Source organism: Pygoscelis adeliae, unplaced genomic scaffold (genome assembly GCF_000699105.1).
Source record: "Pygoscelis adeliae isolate BGI_AS28 unplaced genomic scaffold, ASM69910v1 Scaffold18, whole genome shotgun sequence".
Taxonomy (NCBI): domain Eukaryota; kingdom Metazoa; phylum Chordata; class Aves; order Sphenisciformes; family Spheniscidae; genus Pygoscelis; species Pygoscelis adeliae.
Genome location: NW_008825558.1, coordinates 1937171 through 1960405, shown reverse-complemented (window position 1 = coordinate 1960405; position 23235 = coordinate 1937171). Strand labels below are relative to the sequence as shown.

Below are 23235 nucleotides of genomic sequence, written 5' to 3'. Positions count from 1 at the left end.
CTTTGGGGCAAGCCTTCTCGTTTTGATCTGTGTGGCATTATTGGGTCCCAGTCCATGACTGAACCATACAAGCACGACAGTACTGTAAATAAATAAATAGCTACCCTGGAGATAAAATTCCATTTCCTTGCTGTTCAAGCACTTTCCCCTACAGGTTTTTGCACCAGAAATCTTGCATGAAAAAGAAGTTGCTCTGCTATTCCCATGTCTTCTGTGTCCATGTCTGGTCCTATTGACCTGACTGACAGTGGAGAATTTGTCATTGGCCCTAGTGAGAGTAATGGGTCCAATAGCTGTAATGTTTTACAACAAAAGAGAAAATGCTTTCTTCTTCTGAAGCTTTGCCTGAAATGTAGCTTGTGTCCAAAGGTGGAACAAATTACTGCTACTTTTCCCTTGAACACTGGGTAGCAATTAAGGGGAAAATTTGCCGAAGTACTTATGCAGAGACTCAAAGGGTATGATAAAACCAAGATGGATTTAATGCTCATTAACAACAAGTAATACTCTAAGCAGAGGAAAAAGAAGAGAAAAATTTGCATTATATATAGGAAAAATATGTACTGTGGAAAAATATATATCCAATACTAAACATGGGCACAAGCCCAATTCTTCTCATTTTACAATCATTGAGAGTGGCTCCATTGACTTCCAGGGGACTTGAATGGGATCCAGCTCCAAATCTGGCTTTCTTAACTCATGAATACTCCTCTTGAAATCAATAGTATTTCTTGTATTAGGAAAGTAAGACAGATTTTTGGTAGTAGAACTCTTGCCCTCAGTACTTCATCATATATATGATGTGAGAGAGGGCCCTTTCAAGGTAATGCCTGTTATTGACATGCATAAATTTATAGTGATGTTTTGTTCTGTTTTCTAAGGATGGGAGTCTTAGGACATATATAGGGAGATAGTTAAACTATCTAGAGAAGTTTAAGGAGTCACCAATCTACCCTCTAAAGGTTCCCAGTATAATTCAGAGCATGCATGGGAGATAAATCGTATATTGGATTAATTTGCTCATTTTGATTGTTTGGTGACTAATCCATCGACGGGCACTCCTCACTTCCTTCTTTGTAGTTATCACCTGAGCATAATTGGGTAGTTATTTGTAAAGGGTAAATCAGATTTGAAAAATGAGAACACATCTCTGCACATTGCAGATCCATGTCCATTGAGCAGTGCTGCTAGTTGGGACAGGTCACATAGATTATATGATTTTGTTACAGTTTTTTTGTTTGATGAACGTGTAAGACCTTTTCACTGAATACAGTGTGTTCTGAGCTAAAATGCAGTTTCTGACTATTCTTTTGACATACAACTGTGAAACTCATTTTCTGTGATACAAAAACATGAACTGTGTAAAAACTTTGCATTTTTCATGAATATTCATTTAATATTTATAATTATTTTAGTCTTGCTTACATACTCTCCTTGTTTTCTAATATTCAAAACAGCTTTTTGGTAATTAATTTGAATTTTAGTACTAACAAGTGGCATCTCTTATGAAGCCTATTACAAACATGGCACATTGTTCTAAATTGCATAATAAAATAATCATCTGGAACTGCGACATATTCAGCAAAATGGCTCTACTTCTGTTTGACAGGGTGAACGCCTATGTGCTTTTCAAAGCAACTGGTTTAGCACTCTTCATTTACAAAGAGGGAAGGGAGAGGAGAGAGAAACGCTACTCTGAGAACAGCTTGTCTCATGTTGACCTACTTTCCACACCAATCTGCGTGCAGCCGGAGCTGCTGTTGTGTTGACACTACATATCCAAGCTAAAGCAAACCCAGCAGAATCTGTGGCCTTAGAGATTGGCTCTAGAGAAGACAAAAGGCCTTCTGGGTTTGATATGACTTTTGGACATGCAGGCACTGCAGGACTGGGATAGAGCGAGCTGATTTTCAAAATTGAGTCTCGTGCCTCCTCTTTCCTGCGAGATCTAAAGTAGATTACGCTCACATAATGAGGCCACTTTGTGTCTAACCTCTCAGGTACATTTATGTCTAAAGCAGGTGTTGTTGGTCTCCTTATCTGCATGGGGGACATGGTCAAAGAGCTGAATTTGCTACTCTTACCAGCATTTTCTCTCTCCCGCCAGGAAAATCAGGAAAACAAGGGAAAAGGGGTGTGCCTATGAGAAATGCAGGGATGCCCGTTTGTCATGCCCATCTTTGACTCTTTTTTAGCCCCTAGAGATTATTTGCAGATGGTGCAAATTAGAGTAGCCGTAGAGCTAGAGAAACTTTGTACAGAGCCTGCAGACTAGGGAATGGAAACCTTTTTTGTATCTACATATCCATACAGGGGTGAATACCTCGTTATCTTTCTGTGCTGCTTAGAAATTATTGGATCCTGAGGTTCAATTCATGATCTTTGGGTTTTGTTTTTTACTTGATATCATTAATTTTTGAAAGGACATAATTTTTTTATGTGCTGTACATCTATAACTCCTGCTGCCTATAGCGGGAGGAGGTACTGCTACCTCTTGAGAAATGTGAGTAAAAAAGTATGTTGTGTCGATATGCATCACCACATCAGTTTTATCATTTCAACCAGTTTTTCACAGAAGCTGATCTGTACTTTACAAGGCAAATACTTCTCCTTTGCCCCTGAAAACCTCTTGTCCTTTAATGGAAATAAATACAGTTTTATTCTTAGCAGCTTGTTACAGAAAACTCCAGTAATGTGGCTCTTCACCAAAACATCCTTTTTATGACTAGTTTTAACTTAAAGCAAGAATCCTGTTGATTCTGAGAAGGAGAAAGACCCTAAAACTTTTGTTTTGAGAACATGGCATTTCCTTTACGTTGTTCCAGAGATTTCTTTTTACAGAATCCTTTCTTTGCATCTCCTCTAACGAGGGTATTTGTGATAGGACACTGGTAAGATGCCTTGAGATCCATTTATTTATTTGGGTCCTAAAGGAATAGAGTTGACTTCAGTTTAGTAGAACAAGTAAAATAATGAGTCAGATCAGAGCCTTTAAAAAGACCTAAATGAGGTCTACTACTTACTGCTAGGTGAAATGTTACTGGGACTTTCTTGTACCCTATTGCTGGAACCCTTGGGGGAAATTATAGCACAGTGCGGCAGCATGTTAACATAAAGTGCACTGACTGCTGTGTCCTACCTCGCTCTGTGGCACTCCCATCCCACATCAAGACTGCCTTTTTATGAGCTGGCTTAATCTGCTTTCAAAGTGGATTAAAACGGGCACTCGTAAGAGTCCTTGGACAAAGCCAGCACAGAGCACCAAGTGCAGTTATTACACTGAACTTCTTCCCCACAGAGATTTGGGTATTTTAAAGTTCACTCAATATAGTGGGTTCTACTTCTTCCTAGGAACCACCCAGTGGGTCAAAGTTTGACATCTGCCTTTCTGCTGAGTCTGTGTTTCTGGGGTAGAGGTTCTTCTCTCCATCCCATTAAGATTTCTCTGCTGTCGTAGCCTATTGCTAAATGTTTCTTGGCTACCTGAATTTGCTCTCCAATAAGCCATATAGGCCACTGGGGCAGGAAGTTTTGTGGTCTGCTTTCACTGTCATGCTGCTTGGTTTTGAGAGGTTGGGATTCAAGGGTTTGGGTTTGCATTGAATCTCTTGCTTTGGGGGCAGTGCTGAACCTCACTGTCTTGTGCTGAATGTCACTGCCTTGTGAAATGCCTCAGGCACACATGATCCAAAAGTTCCTATGCCTCTGAGCCATGAAAGCCAATGGAGAGCTCATCGGTGGTATTATTGTAGCACTCAAAAACTTGAATAGTTTTTATTAAACTGTCTGAACGTGTTGTGTGATAATAATTTGGTGGAATGCCTGTGTCATATGATTTCAATTAGGCAACAACAGCTTAAGCTACAATTCTTTTTTCTGTGGTGACTTTCTCATTGATGTCTGCTGGGAATTAGGCAAAGTCAGCGTTGAGGCACTGGAAGGAAAGTGAGGATGAAACTGTAGGTGGATCGAGTAAGTTCAGAGAGAATCACAGCAAAATAGATTGGCTCCCTACACCTTCCATTTCTTTTATCTGTGCTATTGCTTAATATTTCTCTTTAATTTACATTAATTTCCTTTTAAGCTTTTGATATTTAAGGAACTCATTTAAACTACAGTGCCACAAACTGGGTGTCACGAATTCTAGTCCTAGCTTCCGTTCCTCTCCATTTGGCGATGTCTGAGCTCAAGGAGCCAGGACCACGTCTAGACTCTCCACATCAAGACAAGATCGGGGAGTGCACATCTCTCCCTTCCCTACCTTGACATCTGTGGAAACCCATAGCTGAGAAAGTTTTAGGCTAATGCAGCCAAATCAACCAGGTCTCTGGTCCGAATGATCTCACTGCCAGGACTATACTGCTCTACAGAGTGCAGATGTAGCCCACAAAAAGCTTAGGGAAGGTGCTTGATCCTCCTGCTTCAGTTTACTGTGCTGTGCAAATAGTCATACTACTTACTGATTAGCACGAGGATCAATTCCTTAACATCTGGAAAGAGATTTGAAAACCTAAAGCAATAATTTCACAATTATGCTTAATCAGTACTGTGCACATAATGTTAATGTTATTATATGAATGTTTATTGACAAATTAAGGATACATTTTAAAATTCTCTCAGAAAAGTCAGCAAATATAAAGTCTTTGTTCACTGGTATGTGGTTTATAATCCTGTAACAGCAATGTTCTACCCTGTCTTTTATGGATGTGTATTGGAGAGATGTGATGCTTTAATGACTTCTCAATAAGCAAAGCTTACAGCCCAGTTCTTTCCCAACATTAGAGGTTTGACTTGATTGTGGTGGTTTTACTTCTGCTGAAAGCACAATCAATGCCTTGTATTTTCACTACCGTGAAGATAAAGAAGTGCATTACATACTTCCAGCAGGAGTAGAACAAACAGACCTTTCTAGCTGTTTACATGAATAGACTTTCAAGTGTATCCTCTAGTTCCCTCGGGAGGTTAATTTTTAAAACTTACATCAATGGAAAACAAAACTGAGTTAGTCAAGTGCCTTTTTAAAGTCTTGAATGAAATATAGGCTCCCATCCTGCTGGTCAGGTCAGCTGCTGCATAATGACTGCAGAACCAGCACCCAACTGCTAACCTGTCCTGTTATAAAACTGAACTGCTCTGCCTAAAATTGCTCATGGACTGCTTGCGCTATCACGCCTTGGCTCTTGTCTCAAGCAAGGGATATCTGTGCAGTGGGGACTTTGCTTCTGCTCAGAGCCCAGCATCAGGAGGGTCCAATATCAAGGTCTGTTTTTGGGATGTTGCACATGAGCTACCCTGCACTGCCCTTCTGCTGTGCTGAAGTTGTTCTAGGCACTGTAAAAGCTGAGGCCAAATGCAGCCGTGTGCAGGCACAGCTAAAACCATACTAGGAATGCGCATACTGCACCAAAAGTTATTAATTCCCTTAGCCACTCCAGTAAATCTCTTTCTGCCACAAGCATACACTGAGAGTTACTCCTGCCCAAAAGAGACCTGTGGGAGAGAATTGGTGTCAGAAAGGTTAAGTAACTCAGTCCATAATTGCAGGGACTTGTCCATAATTTCAAATTCTCTGCAGAAAAGGAAGGCTTTTCTTTCCATTAGACCATGTGGTTAAAGACAGACAGACTCTGGCCATCCTGTGCAAATCTTCTAAGTGTAATAGTTTCCTCATTTGACATAGATTTTCAAGCCAAGGTGATTAATGAGTCATAAATATAATGCTACAGTGATCCTTAAAATAAACAGCATTCCTTGATTTGAAAATCCCAGGAGATGAGTTTTAATTTCTCTTACCAATCCGGGAATGTAAAAGATTTTCCTGCAGTGCCTTATTGATATAATTTGACCTTGCTCAGCAGTGGAGCTCCCTGATGGAGGTGTGGGGGGGGAGGAGGGGTGTGTGGGCACACATGCAAAGTGCTCTTACTATGCCTGTATTCAAATTCTAATTCCATATTCTTGTAAGAACGATCTCACTGGGAACCAAAAATAGCACAGATGGAAAATATTCTCACAAGATGATTGTCACACAAATAAGAATAGTTTCTCTTTAACCCATTCTCTTATCAGCTAAGCTCTCTGCAGGCTCCTGAACCTCTGCCGGTGCTTTACTTTAGCCATTGGCCAAGAATCTTATTCATGAAAAGCAACAATTTAATAGTAATAAAACATCTCTGTGGTTGACAGTATGCCACTAAGCTGGATTAAATGAAGTCTGCTTACCTTGTTTTAACAATATAAAAGTATTGCTTCAGTGACAGTAATTCGCCGTCTTTGTAATAGGGTGTGTCTTTGAGTTTTGGTGACTGTCTTTCTGGGTCCTTTCTAGCTTTAAACATTTCCAGTTACATCTCCTAATGCTCTGTTGCTTTCAGTGAGATAGCACAAAATGCACGTCTGACCCAAATTCTTCCTGCCAATCACAATTTCCTGTGTAGAAAGAGAAGGTGAATTAACAGTGATGCCTTTATTTATTTTTATTACCGCAGCACCCACAAGCCTCAGTTTTGGAAGAGATTGGGCTGTGCTAGGCATTATAAATACACAGAACAAAAAGGTTGTCCTTTCAGAAAGCCTGTCCTCTAAGTACCAGAGGGGGATGACAGGATACTGATAGAGGGTGCAAGGAAACCACGAAACAATATTGTTCAACACACAAAGCAACCGAACAGTTGTCTTTATGTCTTTAGGCACCATGGCAGAGTAGAGGTGTGAGGAAGTTGAATGAGAAGTATGACGCTATGGAGGTTTAGGCAGCTCCTGCAAGTGAGAGAAAGCCTGCGTTTGCTTGTTTGAAGCTCTAGTGAGTGGTGTGGCCTAGCAACACCCGCGCATCCAAGGTGGAAGCCGATCAATGCAGGAAACAGATCCATCAGAGAGGGTGCCCACAGGCTTGGGAGGCAGATGGGTGGTGTGTTAGAGAAGAGAGAGGTGGCAAAGGGATTCAGAGAGAAAGAGGGGGTAGAGGAGAGTTGATCCCATGAATCCCCTATTTTATCCAGGTTGTTTTGGGGGAAATGCACTCTGTAGAGTGTTAACAGTGGTCTGCAAATGAGCTGATCTGTCAAGTTAGCATTTTACAATGGCGTGTTAATTCCCAGACTTCTATGATAGACAGTTACATATAAATAAAAGCTATCATCCTGATCTTTTATTTGAATTTGTTTATAGATGATAGAGAAAAGCTGATGGTTGCATATTTACCACACAACAGATGTTCATAGTTCTCAGGCACATCATCTGCCCAATTGCCCATGGCTTTGTCTATTCCAATTATTTTTTCCCGTAAGTACACATTGGGTCGCATTCCAGCTCCGAGACAAAGAGGGTTTTATTTTTTGTTCCTCTTCGGAACTACTGAGGTCCTTTGGGCTTCTGACAAGAGCTGTCACATCCTGAAGAAGAACCCTGAAAACATGCTCATGGCAGTAACCTGTAAGGGAGTCATTGACAGGCTCCCAGGCAGCAGGTCTGGTGATACTTCTGCTATGAAGCTCCCATTTGGGGCATGATCCTCACCTTGCCCATGTTGCTTTACCCCAGAAAGGCTGCTATACCTGGGATATTCCTGCAAGGCTCCCTTGTACTGACTGTAAGAGAACCTGGAAAAACCTGTCCCATGATCTTGCTGTGCCAGCTAAAGCGGGTAGAGTGTATGGGCAGAGTCTGAGCACAGGAACAGTGGGGTGCTGAATGCTCCCCAGACAAGCAAAAATGTTTTTACTGTCATAAGTAGCTGAAGAATTGCTGTCCTCCCTTCTTTTCTGTAGTGATAACCTTAGATAAATCTGGCTTCTGTGTGAGACAAGGGTTGCCAGTGAACTTCCAACACTGGAAAGGAGTTGGGAGATGCACTTCCCTGAGAAGAGAAGATGCTGCTGGGGACCTGCCTGGTGATACCTTGTCTCTTCATGAAGCAGGGTGACCTGCCTTCCTGGGATTTGGAAACAGGCCTCACATGCTTTCCTTGCACGCTGAGCTAATGTGCTGCTCAGCTTCCCTTTGTGTTTTTGTGTCCTTGGCAGAAACCTGTACTGAGTAGCGCTTGCCTCCACTGTTCTGGTGTGGGCAGGTGAGGCAAGAAATCTCGGACCAGCTACACTTGTTGTAGTCGAGCACTGAATCACAGCGATGCAGTCCTGCGGGGAACTCGACGTCATTTGAATGCAGCATAGCGCTGTGAAACGTCGCACGGAGCAGAGAGAAGAAGTTTTGACATTGGACAGACTATCAGCCAGGCACAGCGTAGCCAGCCTGGGATAATCAGCCATGCTGAGAGGCAAGGATAATTAGGCAGACACAGAGATACCCTGCAGATATCCTTCTGCAGCTCTTAACTATTCTTAGAAAACTTTTCCTGATATATAGCTTATATATTGCTTGCTCTGAATTAAATGAATTCTTATGTTGTCTGTTACATATTCTTGTTTACTATGTTGGAAGCTCCTATCATATTCTCCTGAGTCTCCTCTTTTCCAGACTAAACAAATAGAGAAGAAATTCCGCCTTTCTGTATAGGAGAATGTTTTCCTCTCAAATTTGTCTGCATTTTTGGTAAAATATGGTATTCCAAATTGCACCCTAAGAGAAGTTTCACTGATGCTTAATGAAAGGGAGTAATTACTTCCGATGTCTGACATGCATCAGTCTTATTAATGCATCACTGAATGAGCTTTACTTTTTTTGTTGCAGTGTGTCATGGTGTTGAGTCATATTCCACCTGGGGTCCTCCATAACTCCCAGCACTCCTTTTGCAGTACTCTTATTTAACCAGTTATTTCTTATTTTGTATTTGTTCATTTGATTTCTCCTTCCTTTACTCAGTACTTCACACTTGCCTTTATTGAGTGTCTTTGCTCGATTTAAGGCTGTTTCTTCAATTCATCAAGACTTCTGAATTCTGAAAGAGTCTTTTAAAGCATTCACAACCTTCCTGGCATCCGCACCTTCTGCACTGTCCTTTCTATGAGCCGAGTCATTAGTGAAAATACTGAATCGACCTGGTTTCAGGACAGATCCTTAGGGAACCTCGCTTGATACATCCAGATATGCTCAATACCTGTGGGAGGAAAAATTGGTGTTTGAGCATAAGCTTTGGTCTTAATTCGGAAACAGCAAGGCATCAGGGCAGTTCATGCAGCCATTTGAAGTGAAGCCTCAGCTTCATAAAACAGGATGAACAGGAAAATACACATGTGCATCTTCTGCGCAAGCTATCCTGTGCCTTCGCCCTGCCCAGCATTCAAACGCCACGCGCTGCCTTTGTGCCGTGAATCCACACAGCATCTTGAAGGGGGTTATAAATATACATCCTCCTTCAGTTTGAGAAGTAAGAAGAGGATGCAGATGGGTGAGAACTGTTCCAGTGAAGCTCGCGCTCTCACCCGGCACATAATGAGATCAGAATGCAGGCAGGAATGTGTGGAGGAGTGGAGCTGGCAAGGATTCACCAGCCTGAATTATTCTAAGCCTATTCCATCCCTAATCAAACCTTTTTTCTTTTTCTTTTCTTTTTTTTTTTGTGTGCAAAGGTGCTTTATGGAGATGTTTCTGTTTGAACATAAGATTCAAGCTCCTTTTACTACATGAGCAAATTCTAGTTGACAGGATATTGCTCTTTCGGTGAGTTTTTGGTGTGCTAGGCTTCTTATCATAGTTTCCTTTGCTATGGTTATTTCAGAGCACTTGGCATTTCCCTGCTATGTAGCCAATTTGCTGGGTGCTGGAAAGTATGAAATTGGATCTTTAAAAGGATCCCGGATCATTTTTGATGCTAATATAAATCTAAAAAAAACCCCAAACAAAAAAGGGGGTGGGCAGAGCAGTATCACATGAGTTATCCAGACTTGTTTACATCCTGATTTGCAAAAGATACAGCTTGACCTCAGCATAACCTTGAAATCTACACAGGGAGAGGAAATACTATGTAAATTAGACGAGCCAAAACAAAACAGGCAGACAGAAGCTCAGTGTACAGAGCAAGCTGGGAAGGCAGGCTTTGCAATCGAGAAGAAATGTGCACAAATTCTTTTTTTTTTCTGGGATGTAAATGGCTGTGAAGAACGTCACTAAGAAAAAATGGCATTGCTGGTTTTACAAGACCACACCCATTTTCCATAGCATAGGAGCAGCATGTTTTCCCACACCAACCATGCTGCAAACCCTCACCGGGAAGCCATGCCCTAAGGAGGACCGGTTCAGAGCACCCAGGAAAACGTACTTGTGCCCAAGCTTTTTGGCTGCGATCTAAATGGGTTTTAAAAGATGACAGTGATGTCTTGGGGGCCCTACCATGGGAGCACAGTGATGCACGCTGCTTATAAAATACTTAATAGCAGTGGATGGATGTTGGTGGTGAGCAAGTCTTGCGTTAGCCTCCTGTGTTGGATAAAGAAGGGGGAGAAGCATACCAAACGCTGTGGTTCATCCAGGAGATTTTCAGCGGTGGTGGGGCCATGCGGTTCACTGTCTCCAGTTCTGCACTGGGACAAGTGTTTGTGTGGCTGAACCGTGAGCTGGACTGAGAAACAGATCTAGAGGAAAAATAATGTCATTTTTTCAGTGAGTTAAAAGCTTTCCACCCCACTTAGGTTTTTGTCTGGGCTTCCTACGCACGCTCACAGATGCCTGCATTGGCGGGGCGAGGGGGCTGCTGGCGAAAGGGGGCTCAGCCCCCTGGGCTGGCAGAAGCACGACCTCCCCTAACACCGTACTTCCACTCCTGAAATTACAGCTGCGGCTCGGCCTCTCCACGCTCTCAGCGCTTCCTGGTATAGTGCTTGTGTGCCCCACCAGCGCCGTGTTTTAGAGAGCTGAACCATTGGAGGACTTCTACAAAGTGATGCATCTTCACTTTCAGCTCCCTTGCAGGATCTGGTGACCACGGAGGTGGCACAAAGGAGGCCACCAGAGCACGGCACCCGGCGCGGCACCCAGCTGCAGTTCGGCATGGCGGCACCCTGAGCGTGTCTAACCACCGGGCTGTTCGGTGTCTGCAGATGCAGCTTGCTCAGGCACTTAACCATGGTAGGAGAATGTTATTCCTTGCCTCATTATTTGGAATTGATTTCAGGAGAGGGACAATGGTTCCCATGCTGACCCCTCTTGGCCCTTGAACCCACAAAACCGTTAATCTCTGAATTTTAATCTCTGGAAGAAGGGAACACAGCAGTTGTGAGCAGTATTTTAAGCCTGATGGAGTACAATTACCTAGTCCACTGTAGGCAATGGCAGAGTCCCGTAGAAGTACAGCTTGTAGCCTGAAGCATGTTCACAATGAGCAAAGTTTAGGAGGCAGCAATGAGATAAAACGGGGGCAAAAAAAGAGATAACTGCATGCCCCAGAATTGCCAATATCCTTCCTGAAATCTCCATTAAACAGGTTCTCAGCCATGTTACTTTTCTGAAGTGACTGGGGAGAGCTCTTACCTAGCATAAGCATTGTACGATTCCAGGAACAACAGGTTTTCTTTTGCCTGACAACGTCAAATTTCTTGCTCGCAAAGAAATGAGAGTTGTCCATGGATCAGTGTTGACCTGAGCGGTTGCGCTCAAACGTTTCATTCCTCAGATCATCGTGGGCTCACCAGGGGCCATACTCTTCAAGCCTTTCTCAAGATGATGTGAACGGTCCACTTGGGAGTCAAGTTCTGTTCAGAAAGAATAGCGATGCCAGAATTTGTTCATGTTGTTGAGAAATAAGAAGTATATTGTGCGTAATGATGTCTGCTAAACTTTTCATAGCCCTTGCTTGCCTGCTGTCTCCTACTGGCTACACACTCACACATGCAAACCATCACTGTTTAAATGTAAAATGACATTTTGGTGTATATATCTATTTAAGCAAAATATGTTTCCTATGAACACTAATTGGCATAAGAGTCCTGCTTTAAATGCATAGATTTTAATCCTAGAAAGCTTCCTCAGCCATTGAAATGTGTACTTGTACAGGAGAAATTTGAAAGAAAAAGTCAGTGTGGGAAGAGGAATGAATCTTTTAAAGCAAAGGCAGGGGGGGAAGTTAAGGAAATATTAAGGCAGTCAGAGTTGTCCTTTATTCCATTCCACTGCAGGTCCGTCACTTTTCAGGGGTTTGTGCACAGGAAAAAATACTGTTCCAGAGGAGTGTTGGTGGCCAAGCCTAGCTCTCACCTCCAGTACTGCTCTGTAGCAGCATGAAATGTGAAAGGAAGCTAACTGAAAAGCAAACGTCTCTCTCCAGTGGAGACCACAGGGTTCAGTTAAGTCTGAAAATCTGGCTTTTTAATTCATTCTCTCTTTGGATTTTGACCATGTGGGAAGTCTTTATTCCTACTTGTACAGAAATTTATGAAATAAATGGGAAATGTAGCTTCTTAATATTTAATTTGCTTGGTGATTAAAAGAAATTAGTTTCAACCATTGAGCAGTTTAGCAGAGCTCTATTAATTTTTATAAGGAAATTTTTGCCTGACTTCTTCCTGTGAATTTATATGAAAATAATAATTATTAAATCTTCTCCCATCTGTGTGTTTTTGATAAGGACATCTCTAATGTGAATAATCAGAAACTGAATCCTAATCGAATGCTAGTGCATTAAGTATAATGTAGTCCATACTTCATAAATAACGTGTGGATTCTGGCGTTAAAATACTGGCATGACAATGCCCAGAAGTACTTTGGATAGAAAATTTATTTTCAGATTTTCGAAGCAACCAGGCAGAATCAGGAACTTAATTCAGAATTTACTTAAGCATTTAGGTGTTTAAGCCATGTCGACTTACATGTCTTTGGAAGTCTGTGCCTTTCTTTTTTAAACCTATAGTGAAGAATAGAACTTGTTGCACTCTCTTGGTTTTGAGACAGCGCTGAGATAATTACAGTGATAACAGCGTCACTGCAGAGCTAAAACGGAAAGACCTTTCTTTTGGTATGTGTGTAACGAAGAGTGTGATGTTTTCAAATACTGAATGACCAATGAATCAATATTTCCCCAATGTTTTTCAGACACAGTATGATAAAGTAGTCTTTCAGGTTACTGATTTCAGTTTGTATTAATCTTTTTCATCACACCTTTATAAGTAAGGCTTTTGTTACTGCTTTTTGTAGTACACTGAACTGGTAATCTGATCTCACTTTTTGAGACTTAAGCATCATTCTATAAATACAGCTTTGGGCTAAAAATTATTTTCACTTTTGACAGTTTCCATATGATTTTCATTGTTTGTGCCCACCACTAAATTATCTCAAAACATGGCACCATGGCTAACAGCTAAATTGGGTTTCTCAGAGAAATGTTTAATTCTTAGGCAACATTTATTCATATATGATTTAATAAGACAGCACAAGAACTAGATGAATGTAGTTTGAAAAATGAAAGTGGAAGGAGAAAATTATTTGCTTTCTAGGCAGAAGTGAAGGGAGCATTTTTTTGACTGCCACCTTCGCCTTCCCTGTGGCTCTTGCAATACCCCAGTGGAGAAGACATAATGGTGGTGACTCAGCTATGGACAGCGTTCAAAACAACCACCACCAGATGAGCACTGTATGAACTGATTGCTTATGAGTGCTATTTATGGCTCATCATCCGTCGGGCTGTACCGGAAGGAGATTGCAATTGAAATCAGGGCTTTTTGTGGTGCAACCTGCTCAGACCCACACTAAGAGATAATGGCTGCCCCAAGTGCTAACAGGAGAAATGATATGATAGCTTATAGGTGGCCAGACCTTTTTACCAGATGGGGGAATCTCAAAGACCCTTAAAAGAGTCAGAAATGGAGAATTTTAATTTGCAAACTATTGCTACAAGACCACTAATAAATCAATGAAGTAAGAAGGAGGTAGGTTTCGTCTGAGTTTCAATGGATAAACAGGGTAAGTAAAGACTGTGTAAAAGACAAGGGCTTTGTTGACAGTACCACACCGACAGGTCCCCCAGGACTGAGCTGTTGTTGAGCCGGGTGATTCAGGTTCTGCCTGGGCTGGAGCTAGACCAGCAGAGGCCTCAGCGTGGGCTGCAAAATCTCTCTGAGATGCTGAGTAAGGGCTGTGCTAACAGCCCAACTCCTACAGTGTAGCACTTTTTTCAGGCAAGACCTCCTTAATGGAAAGAAACCTGGAAAAGCCATAAACAAACTGCTCACAACGTGCAATGGACCTTGCCTGCAGCACAGGGCAGGTTTGTGCTGCGCTGGGTTTGCACTGCACAGGTATTCCTTGCAGTGCGTGACTGCCTCTCTGCCAATATTATTACTAAAGCTTTATATTAGATCACATATCCTAATTGTTTTCTGATTCCCCTGTTGAGAAAGTCTTTTAAACTTCCTTCATGTGTCTTGGTTTAGTACTGCGGTTGCACCTACGCTTCTGCCCCCATGATGGTGTGTGTCCAGGAGGCTGGGGCATGTCCGCTGTCTCCCTTCCAGAGGAAACTATGTGTGTGTATCTCTGTATAGGGACAGCATGAGCAGGCAAAACCGTAAAGGAGGGTAAGTTTCAAAGAGGATATAAGCCTCTAAAATGTAGACATCAACAGAGCTTGCCATGGGGCATGTGTGTCCTTATGCTGCTGCTGAGGACACTGCAGAGGCAGCCACTGTGGGCCAGTGATCATAGCTTGCGACAAGCTCTAAACTCTGCTCTGCTCTTCCAGGCTGTATAATTTTTTTTTTTTTCTCCCATGAAACAATAAGGTTTCACTTTTACTTTGGACTTGATCTCAATTTTATGTTGACCACAGTCATACCCTTTAAATGAATCTGTAAATAAAAATCAGACTGAAACTGTGCCCCCTCCCGCCTACCAGTATACTACATGCTACAATAAAAAGCTTCTCCAGCAAACTCTTGCTTCTTGCTCAATAGTCTGACTCATGTGTTCTGGTTAGGGAAAAGGGAGTGGCATCCTGCGAACCCCAGTGCAGCTCCATGTGATACAGTGAGTGTGGAGTATGGAAAGGAAAACACAGCCTTTGTTTGCTTAGCTTTATGGTTGAACTGTAATTAATGACAAATGGGTCAAAAGTATGGATTATAAAATCACGGTATAAGTGAAATTCATATGTTAATAAAGAAGTCCTAAAATGTATTTTTTTTTTTTAAATCAACGTAGGGCTATTAAAAAAACCCCTCTAGTCTGATGACTGAAAAAGCGCAGACACATGGAAATATTCTTATAGTTTTCAGATTATTTTCATTCCAAGGTGTTTAGAATAGCTCCATTTTTATTTTAATTTTTTTTTTGTTTTGGGAGTTATTCCTGGTTAGTAATAATTTCCAAATTTTCTCATAAGCATGATCAAAATGTTAAGATACTTAAATTCAATTCAATATTTAAGTAACCATCTCAGCAAAAAAAATGCGTAAATTATGTCAATGCATTTTAAAAGTAACAAAGGAACATTTGTGAAAATCCTCCCCCAAAATTACAATAATGATAACTTTTTTTTTTCTTTTTAGATGTTGTTTTCTTGCTTTGTTAGATTTTTGATCAAGTCTCTTGCTACAAGAAAAAGATCCATATGCAGGTCTTAACTTTGTGTATTAGCATATAAACCAGCTGTAACTTAAAAGAAGTGGAACCAACCTCTTGCACTCAGGTTGCCTAATACTATCCAGTATAAAAAGTCTGAACATTTCTTTGAGAAGCATTATCATCCCCACAGCTTACAGGAATCTTTATATACTTAGCAAGGAAAAACAACCCAAGAACAAAACAGAAAACCAAGCCTCCAAGGTTACAAACTGGCCTTTACTGGTCCAGTGCCATGGCTTTCAGATTTAACTAAGCTGTAAGATGTTAAAAATCGTCATTTCCCTTCTCTCACAGGAGATCCTCAGGGAAATCCAGTCAGTCTGCTAAAATCACTGTACTCTGCAGAGCCCAGCACGTGCTGCCAGCGGTGCAGGAGGAGACACAGAGCAGTGTCCTGAGGATGCCTGGGAGGTCTGGGGAGAGCAAAATGGCACCATCCTCCCCGTCTAGCATCCCACCTTCATCTTACTCAGGAGCTGGTCTTGTTGTTTTGTAACTCAGCTTTTGGAGCACTGTATGAAGCCAGCACATGGTGCTAAAAATGCAGCACAATCTTTTGAAGATAATAGCCTTCTCCTGTTGTTAGCTGATATATATTTTGCCCTGTTCCCCAGTGATGGGAACCTGTTTTAAGTAGCAAGGACTCCATCCTCCTCCTGGTATTCATTCACAACAGAAAGAGCATGTTAGAAGTTGTACACACCACAAATGTTTTCTTTAATCTGAGTGTTTAAAAATTCAGTCTAGTAATTAATATATGGGAGATGGTAAAAACCCACACAGAAGTTAGAAGAATTTCAGAATTATGGTGGTTATGCAAGCTCTATTCATTTCCATGCATGTAGGTATTGTGATCTTGGACCACATGGTCTCATTTTGTCTCTGACAGCCTGCCTGCCACACTGCGCAGGCTGGATGCACAAGGGAGACAAATTAAGATTGCATGTGCAGCTGTAAATGTGACATTTGGAAAGTCTGAAATAGAACAGAAATAGCATTATTTTAATGTAGCTTTTTGTATGCATACAAATAAGCTTGTGGCTTATGTTTACCTCTCAGGTGCTGAGGCTTTGATATTTGTTGTATTTATTTAGTGGCTCTGTACTTGTCACTTCTAGAAATGGGTGTTAAGCACAGTGGTGGAATGAAGATTCAGTTCCTTGGGTTCTTGCACCTAGACAAGGTGTGTTTCACTGCACCTTGAATCAAATTATTGTTAGTATTAAAGATACATTAATTCATTACAAGTCTGGAAAGACATGGCTATTGGCTGTGTTCTGCCTTAGTAAGAATTTTTCCCAGTTTTCTCTTCCCTATCCTCATCTGTAATGGCCTGTCTGCTGAATATCACTTTTAGGCAGCATTGCTGTGGGTCCAACTGTTTGTAAATTTGATAAGTTGTTCAATGAATGCCAGATTTTCTTTTTATAGAAAAAGAAATATTTTTTATAAGCCTTAACTAGTCAAATGACAAAAATAAAGCTTGTAAAGCTCATACTGTGTGAGCTGACATTGTATGAGCATCTTGAAAGATGACCAGAATGACTTAGACACAGTGGCGTCCAGCTACTCTATTTGTCTGTGCCTGTCTGAGTTACTGAGTATCCCAAACTAGTATGCACAAACCATGCTTGCGCTGAGGGGATACATGTACATCACTTATTTTGAAATCTGGGCTTTGAATGATAAAATAATAAACAAATATTAACCTGTTTGTTGATAATAGAATGCAAAATTGGATTAGACCATAATGTCTCTTCGAAAGAACACATTTGTTAATTGTTTCTTAGGAAGTTTTTAAAAAAAGACACTGTGAAAAGAAAAGTCAAAACCTTACCTTGCATAGAATCTGCTTAGGTAACTTTAAGTATAGGAAAAGTGGTGTGGTGTGGTAGTAGCACAAAGAGGTAGGCTTCCGGGAATGGAAAATGACAGTTTTTGGCTCTGCTACCTATGCTTAAATGAATGCCACTGACTTAACGGGAAGAGAAAGTGATAAGGAATGTAGTGGCGGCTGGGAAACGTGAGCTATGATCTGCTTTACTCCAAGCCACTAGCCCTCAGGGTGGATTTGCAAGGTCCTATATGAGCTTGGAAGACACCAGCCTGTCCTGGCATGGTGAAAGGAGAGGTGGAGGAGATGTGAGAATGGCGCGTTTTACAGTGTTGCTGCACCAGCCATAGTCAGACCTCACAGGTCGTCTTGCTTATTTTCACCTGCACTGGCAACGAAGCTTTTGCGTGCTCTAGAGCAGCCATAAATCTGTGCACAATCTGTTCTGCTTTCTTCAAAATCTAATGCTTCCCCTTTCATATTACTTAATACAAGTTCAAACAATACACTGCCTTGCTCTATGAAATGCATTAGTAAGGTGTGTGTTGAGGCAATCGTTTTATTATTTTGATTGCATTAAAAAGCTGCACCTGGAGTATTCAAAAAGATACTGGAAATATTTTGCGTCCTCTGTTATCACGACTGTTGCTTAATTCCTTAATGAAGATACAAATGGCTTATGCCACTATGGAAAGTGAAAAGAACATTGTCTCAGCATATGGTGTCATCTCCATACAGGATTTTTAAAATAGAGTGAAACTGTTTCTTATAGGTATGACAAAAAGCAAAAGCATTTTACCACAAAGTGATGACTTTTTTTTGAAACAACATAGGCATGACATGATGTGGCAGTTACCATGGCAACTAATTATTTTTTATTGAACAACAAGTATAAGCACAATAGCTTCACAAAATCCAGCATATCTTGGCAAGCAAGTTAAAATATCCTGGGGCATCATCAACATGTGCAGTTATCATTTTTAGTTTCCTTTTTTTTTTCTTTCAGAGTTTTTTTATTTTTTGAATATGAACTAATACGTTTGATTGTGGGTCAGAAAAGATATGTTACTTTCTCATCTGACTTCTTCCTTTACCGAAGTCTCCTCTCGACATTGTTGCACTACTGATGCGTTGTGGTCATTTAAGTTACAATAGGAGATGTCTGCCTTGGTTATGCACTTGAATTGAGATGAGCCCACATTTTCAAAAGTTGCCCGTGTAAGGAGTGAAAGGTTGACAATTTAGCTGACAGGAGAACATGACAAGGAAAACGGAACAGATGGGGGCCTTAAAAAATACCGTTCTCTAGAAGTATGTGAATCAATTTAATCCACAATAATAGTACAATGAAGAATCTTATTCTGTAATTACGAGGCTGAAAGAGAGACGGTTTTGATCCAGATATTATTGATTTAGTAGACTGTGGTTAATAAAGTAATTCAGAAATTGTAGTGTCTGATTCAGGCCTGGCTGAAGTCAACTGCACATTTTTATTTAGAGACCCTTTTAATAAATCGGAATGAACTTTAATGAACATCACGCTGAATACAAATACATGAGTCAAGGGTGATGTATTGGTGTTACCAAAGTTGATGGAACTTTTGCTGTGTTTGCACAGTGTTGTCCAGATAGAGAGGCAAGGAGAAAGACCATGACACGCTTCTTCCTTTAACATCCAGAAGTATGTGGGTTTTGATAGATTACTTCAGAAATACTGATGTTTGCAATAGCAGATATCACAGTGAGTGAAGATTCTCATCTCGTGATAGTTTGCATGTATATAATTCAGTTTGTATAATTCACTATGTTAAATTCATACTCTCACTCCTGTTATTGCAGACCATCTTGAAGGCAAGTATATTAGCCTCAATAGCAGTATTGCTGCTATAGTTTCAATTATGCATGCAGGCTCGTCTGAGGACAAATTAGATATACTGCCAAAGCCAAAACATTTCAGGAATTTTTCCATCTCCATTTGATATATCAGAATGAAAGAAGAAAATCTCCATCTCGGTTCTACCATTTAGGATGACCTTATAACTGAATATCACTGGTTTAATTCTAGCCTCAATTAGGGGGAAAAAATGATCCCTCAACCACATATTCAATATTTTGGTTTGGTTCAGAGCTGGTTGTGTTAAACCAGTTAAGGTCAGATTTAGTCTGGAGAGGCTGCAAGATTACAGGATCAAATGACACACGATGTACTGTGAAACTGAATTGCATTAGAGGTTGCATAAACAGAATTAATATTGCTTAACATTGCTCCAATGTCTGAAGCAGTAAGAAATGAGAGTGAACGTGATTGAGGATCTCCATCTGTAGTAAAAGTACAGTTGTGTGATGGAGAATTGAATGAGGCCTGCCAGGAAGGCTCATGTCTCACAGGAGGTGGTGCTCATGTTCAGGAGGGTCTTCTTTGAGTTATGGTTGAATCAACAGGCCAGCCTGCAGATTAGGGGAAACAGCCGCTGAAAGGAACAGGACAAAATACCCATTGTCGTGCTGTCACTGTTGGCTGTCTTTTCACTGAAACATAAAAGACAGACTTACTTGTTCACTGCTGTTGAAGATTTAGTGGTTCTGTTTGTAGAGTTGGGAGTGCCGATTTAAGTGCCCCACACCAATTCTGTTGAGACGAATTAATTCTGCTGACCCAAAAATGCTCCTGAGAAGCTCCGTCCAACTGTGCTAGTAAGAGTGACTAAAATGTAACTTACCTACTGCTGAATTTGGTTAAGACCAGTATAGCAAGTTACTAATTTTGGTCGTTAGTCCCTAGAAAGTCACCATTTGTTTCTGCTGGCATGGATATGGAGGCAGTAACCTCTGGGGGAGGGGAGAGGTGGGGTAGTTTGTGGGGTGTTATAAATTCTCATATCCCTTTAGGATGAATCACTGGAGCTTCCTGCTGGTTTTGTCAGGCACCTGTTTCTTCAGTTGTTAGTGAGTATATGTAAGTAGCACTAGAGTTCTCACTGATGATGATGAAGAAACTCCTCACATCATCTCTGTGTGTGAGAAGATTTGGCTGTGTGATCATCAGGGGAGAAAGCAAGACTGGGAAATAGTGCTAGCTGGAAAACTAAAATGTTGACACACACCCCCCCGAAAGTAATTTTAAAATTTATGTAAATAGTTGAATTTTCATTCATAAATACTTGTATTTATATATTGTATCTTGATGAAACACTGAATGTTAAAAGGCAAAAGTACTTGGTCCTGTTGATCTGATTTTCTGTAGAAAAGCCTGGAGTGTTAAAAACTGTTTTCAGAAAGATGCCTAGTCCCTTCTAAAAACCATAAATGGGATGGTGGCCTGTGTAGAAATACTGGTTTCATTCATGAAGAGTAGAGCATTCGGCAAACTGACATAGAAGCCAGGAGATGTATAGTTCTGTGATGACAAACTATAAAGATAAACAAGCCTTTATGGAACTTGCAGTGAAAAAGGAATCATTTATTAGAAAGATGCATGCTTTCTCAAGCTTTTTCATTTTCTTTCTGGTACTCTGTACGAGGTACTCCAGACACCACTAACAGAGCAATGCCTGGAGGAGTCTCAGAGAGCTGAAATTGTGGCACAGAGGGCGGGAAGCTGGGCTGAGAGGATCCGTGTAACTACGTGGATACACACCAGCTGAGAATGTAATTCTAAGTGCAGATTGAGGTGGTCATAGCTCAAAAATAGATTTATTTTTGTCACTGAACTAAAACCATGTAGGCAGTAGATGTCGATTTCACATTCCTCAGCCAGCACCCATGAGAGTGATCCCTATCATACGTGTAGGCAACAGAAGTCAACTCTTGAGCGAGCACAGGTTGCGGGTCAGACTGTCATTGACTTCTTCACTTGCCTAACATGATTATACTGTATCTAGGAGGGGGATGCTGACAGCGTTTTTTCATTGTTGCTGTTGGAGGACAAGGACAATAGGCTGCAAATTAGAAGTTCAGGGCAAATCAGTTATGTTATGTTTAAACATTATTTTGAAAGGGAATATAATGTGACATAATGTTATAAGGAAACAGATTTGACTGCCCAGTCACCTTTATACCATGCTGGCAGGGATGGGCCTTGGAGGAATAGCGTATTACATTATGTTTATGCCCAACTCAATATTCTTTTACAGTACTGTAACTTTAAAGGTGCTTTTGTTGTAGATGAGAATCAGGAGCTGAGAATTTTTTGCTGATGATTTTCTTTGGGGTTTTCTCCTGTACTGAAGTGCTAAGAATGCAATATCCAGTGCTGTATTATCATACAGCTGACTTTCTTACAGATCTGTACCTGGCTTCATATTTACCAGAAGAAATACTTGGCTTTATCACACAGGCTTTTGCTGAGAGATTTAGTCCTGTAGCTAAGTGACATGATCTTCATATCACTTATAATTAGTATAAGAAACATTAAGGGGAAAATAATGTCTGCCATTGCCTACAGGACCAACAATTTTTTCAGTAGAGGTCTATGATATAGTTGGATTTTTCTGATGATAAATATCAAGCCATATAGAAAGAGTTACGAAGATCTGTTCCTAAAAGGGTAAATGGTGTGCAGGGAATTACAGCACTCCTGCTGTAAGGCCAAAAATGTCTTGACTTCACACTACTCTCTTAACCAGAAATGCATCTGTGTATGTTGCAATACAGAAGAAGGAAACTAGACCAGAATCATGTAAGTTGTAAGTAAAATAATAATACAGTACTTCTCAGTGATACATATTCCCTTCCCAAACTGGAAATCTTCATTTACCACAAATTTCTCTCCCTTCCAAAAGATTTTAAATGGGAAGTAGCAATAAGGGATGTAGCTGAAGTGTGACAAAAGACACAAGTGTCAACTTTGGTGAATAAAGGTTTACATCTACTTGAAAATTCTGCTAAGTATTATAGCTTAGAACTGCTCTGTTTAAATCACATTGTGGATATATCTATACTACACTGTAGAGGAAAATACCCAAACTAATGTTAAACTAGTTGCTCATGTACCAAGAGCAGTCTGGCTATGGAGACACTTAGCACCAAGTACCTGATTAACTGACACTGAGCTCCATGCTGCTTCAGGGAGAACACTGTGGATGCACTATGGATGCATTACCTACATCATTTGACATTAATTCAGAAAACTGCATCATTCCAGGAGTGATGGCAGTTGTAGGCTGTATCTTTTGACAGCCATGTATTTTCTGAAGCAAACCTCTCTCCTGAATAGGAGTAGAAGAAACTGTTGATTATCTGTAGAAGAGGCATTTGCTGGCAGGGAAGGAGCTCTTCATGCTCTCAGACTTAAAAATATCTCCACCAAAGCCTTCAGTTTTCTTTAGAGATCTATAAAGCAGCCCTTATGGGCCCGTATGTGATGTGAAACCATACTTCCAGTTGTTTCTGCGTGCCCTCCAGCAAAAGTTTGAACTGGTGGACAAATCTCATGTTGTTAGCACTTGCTTTACTTTTCAAGAACAGTAATTAGGCACTCAGATACTGAGGTGATGACTATTCCAATCTGAATAAAGCAGCACAATGAATTGCCTCAGCAGCATGTTTTGGAGGAGTTTTTCCTCCTACCTTTTGCCTCCTACTCTGAATTTTGTAGGAGATCCTGTGTATATTACAGCAAAAGTGTGGCATGCACTGATTGTGCTGAGGGAATTTTCTCACAGCCAGCTGCCAAGTACACTTCTGTGGCAACACGGGAGGACTGTAGTGAAAGAAAAAAAATTCTCTTTTATCTGAACTTCAGCTGGAGTCAAAGCAGCAAAAGGTGCTGAACAGTCTTGTTTTAGCCCTGTAGAGCACTTAACTGTGTGCTTAGGAGGCAAGTTTGTGTACAGTCCCATTGACATCAATGGCACCTTGCAGTGTCTAGGCCAGTGCATTTCTGCCTAACT

At 40.9% G+C, this 23235-nt stretch overlaps 1 protein-coding gene across 1 annotated transcript in view; it reads right to left on the bottom strand.

The window, feature by feature from the left end:
- Positions 1–10949, bottom strand: part of CDYL2 (chromodomain protein, Y-like 2) — a 177151-nt gene extending 166202 nt beyond the window's left edge. Inside the window, 2 exon segments of the mRNA XM_009332325.1 lie at positions 10410–10532; positions 10713–10949. Of these exon segments, the coding sequence (XP_009330600.1) occupies positions 10410–10532; positions 10713–10949 (360 nt within the window).
- Positions 10950–23235: the final 12286 nt, after the last annotated feature.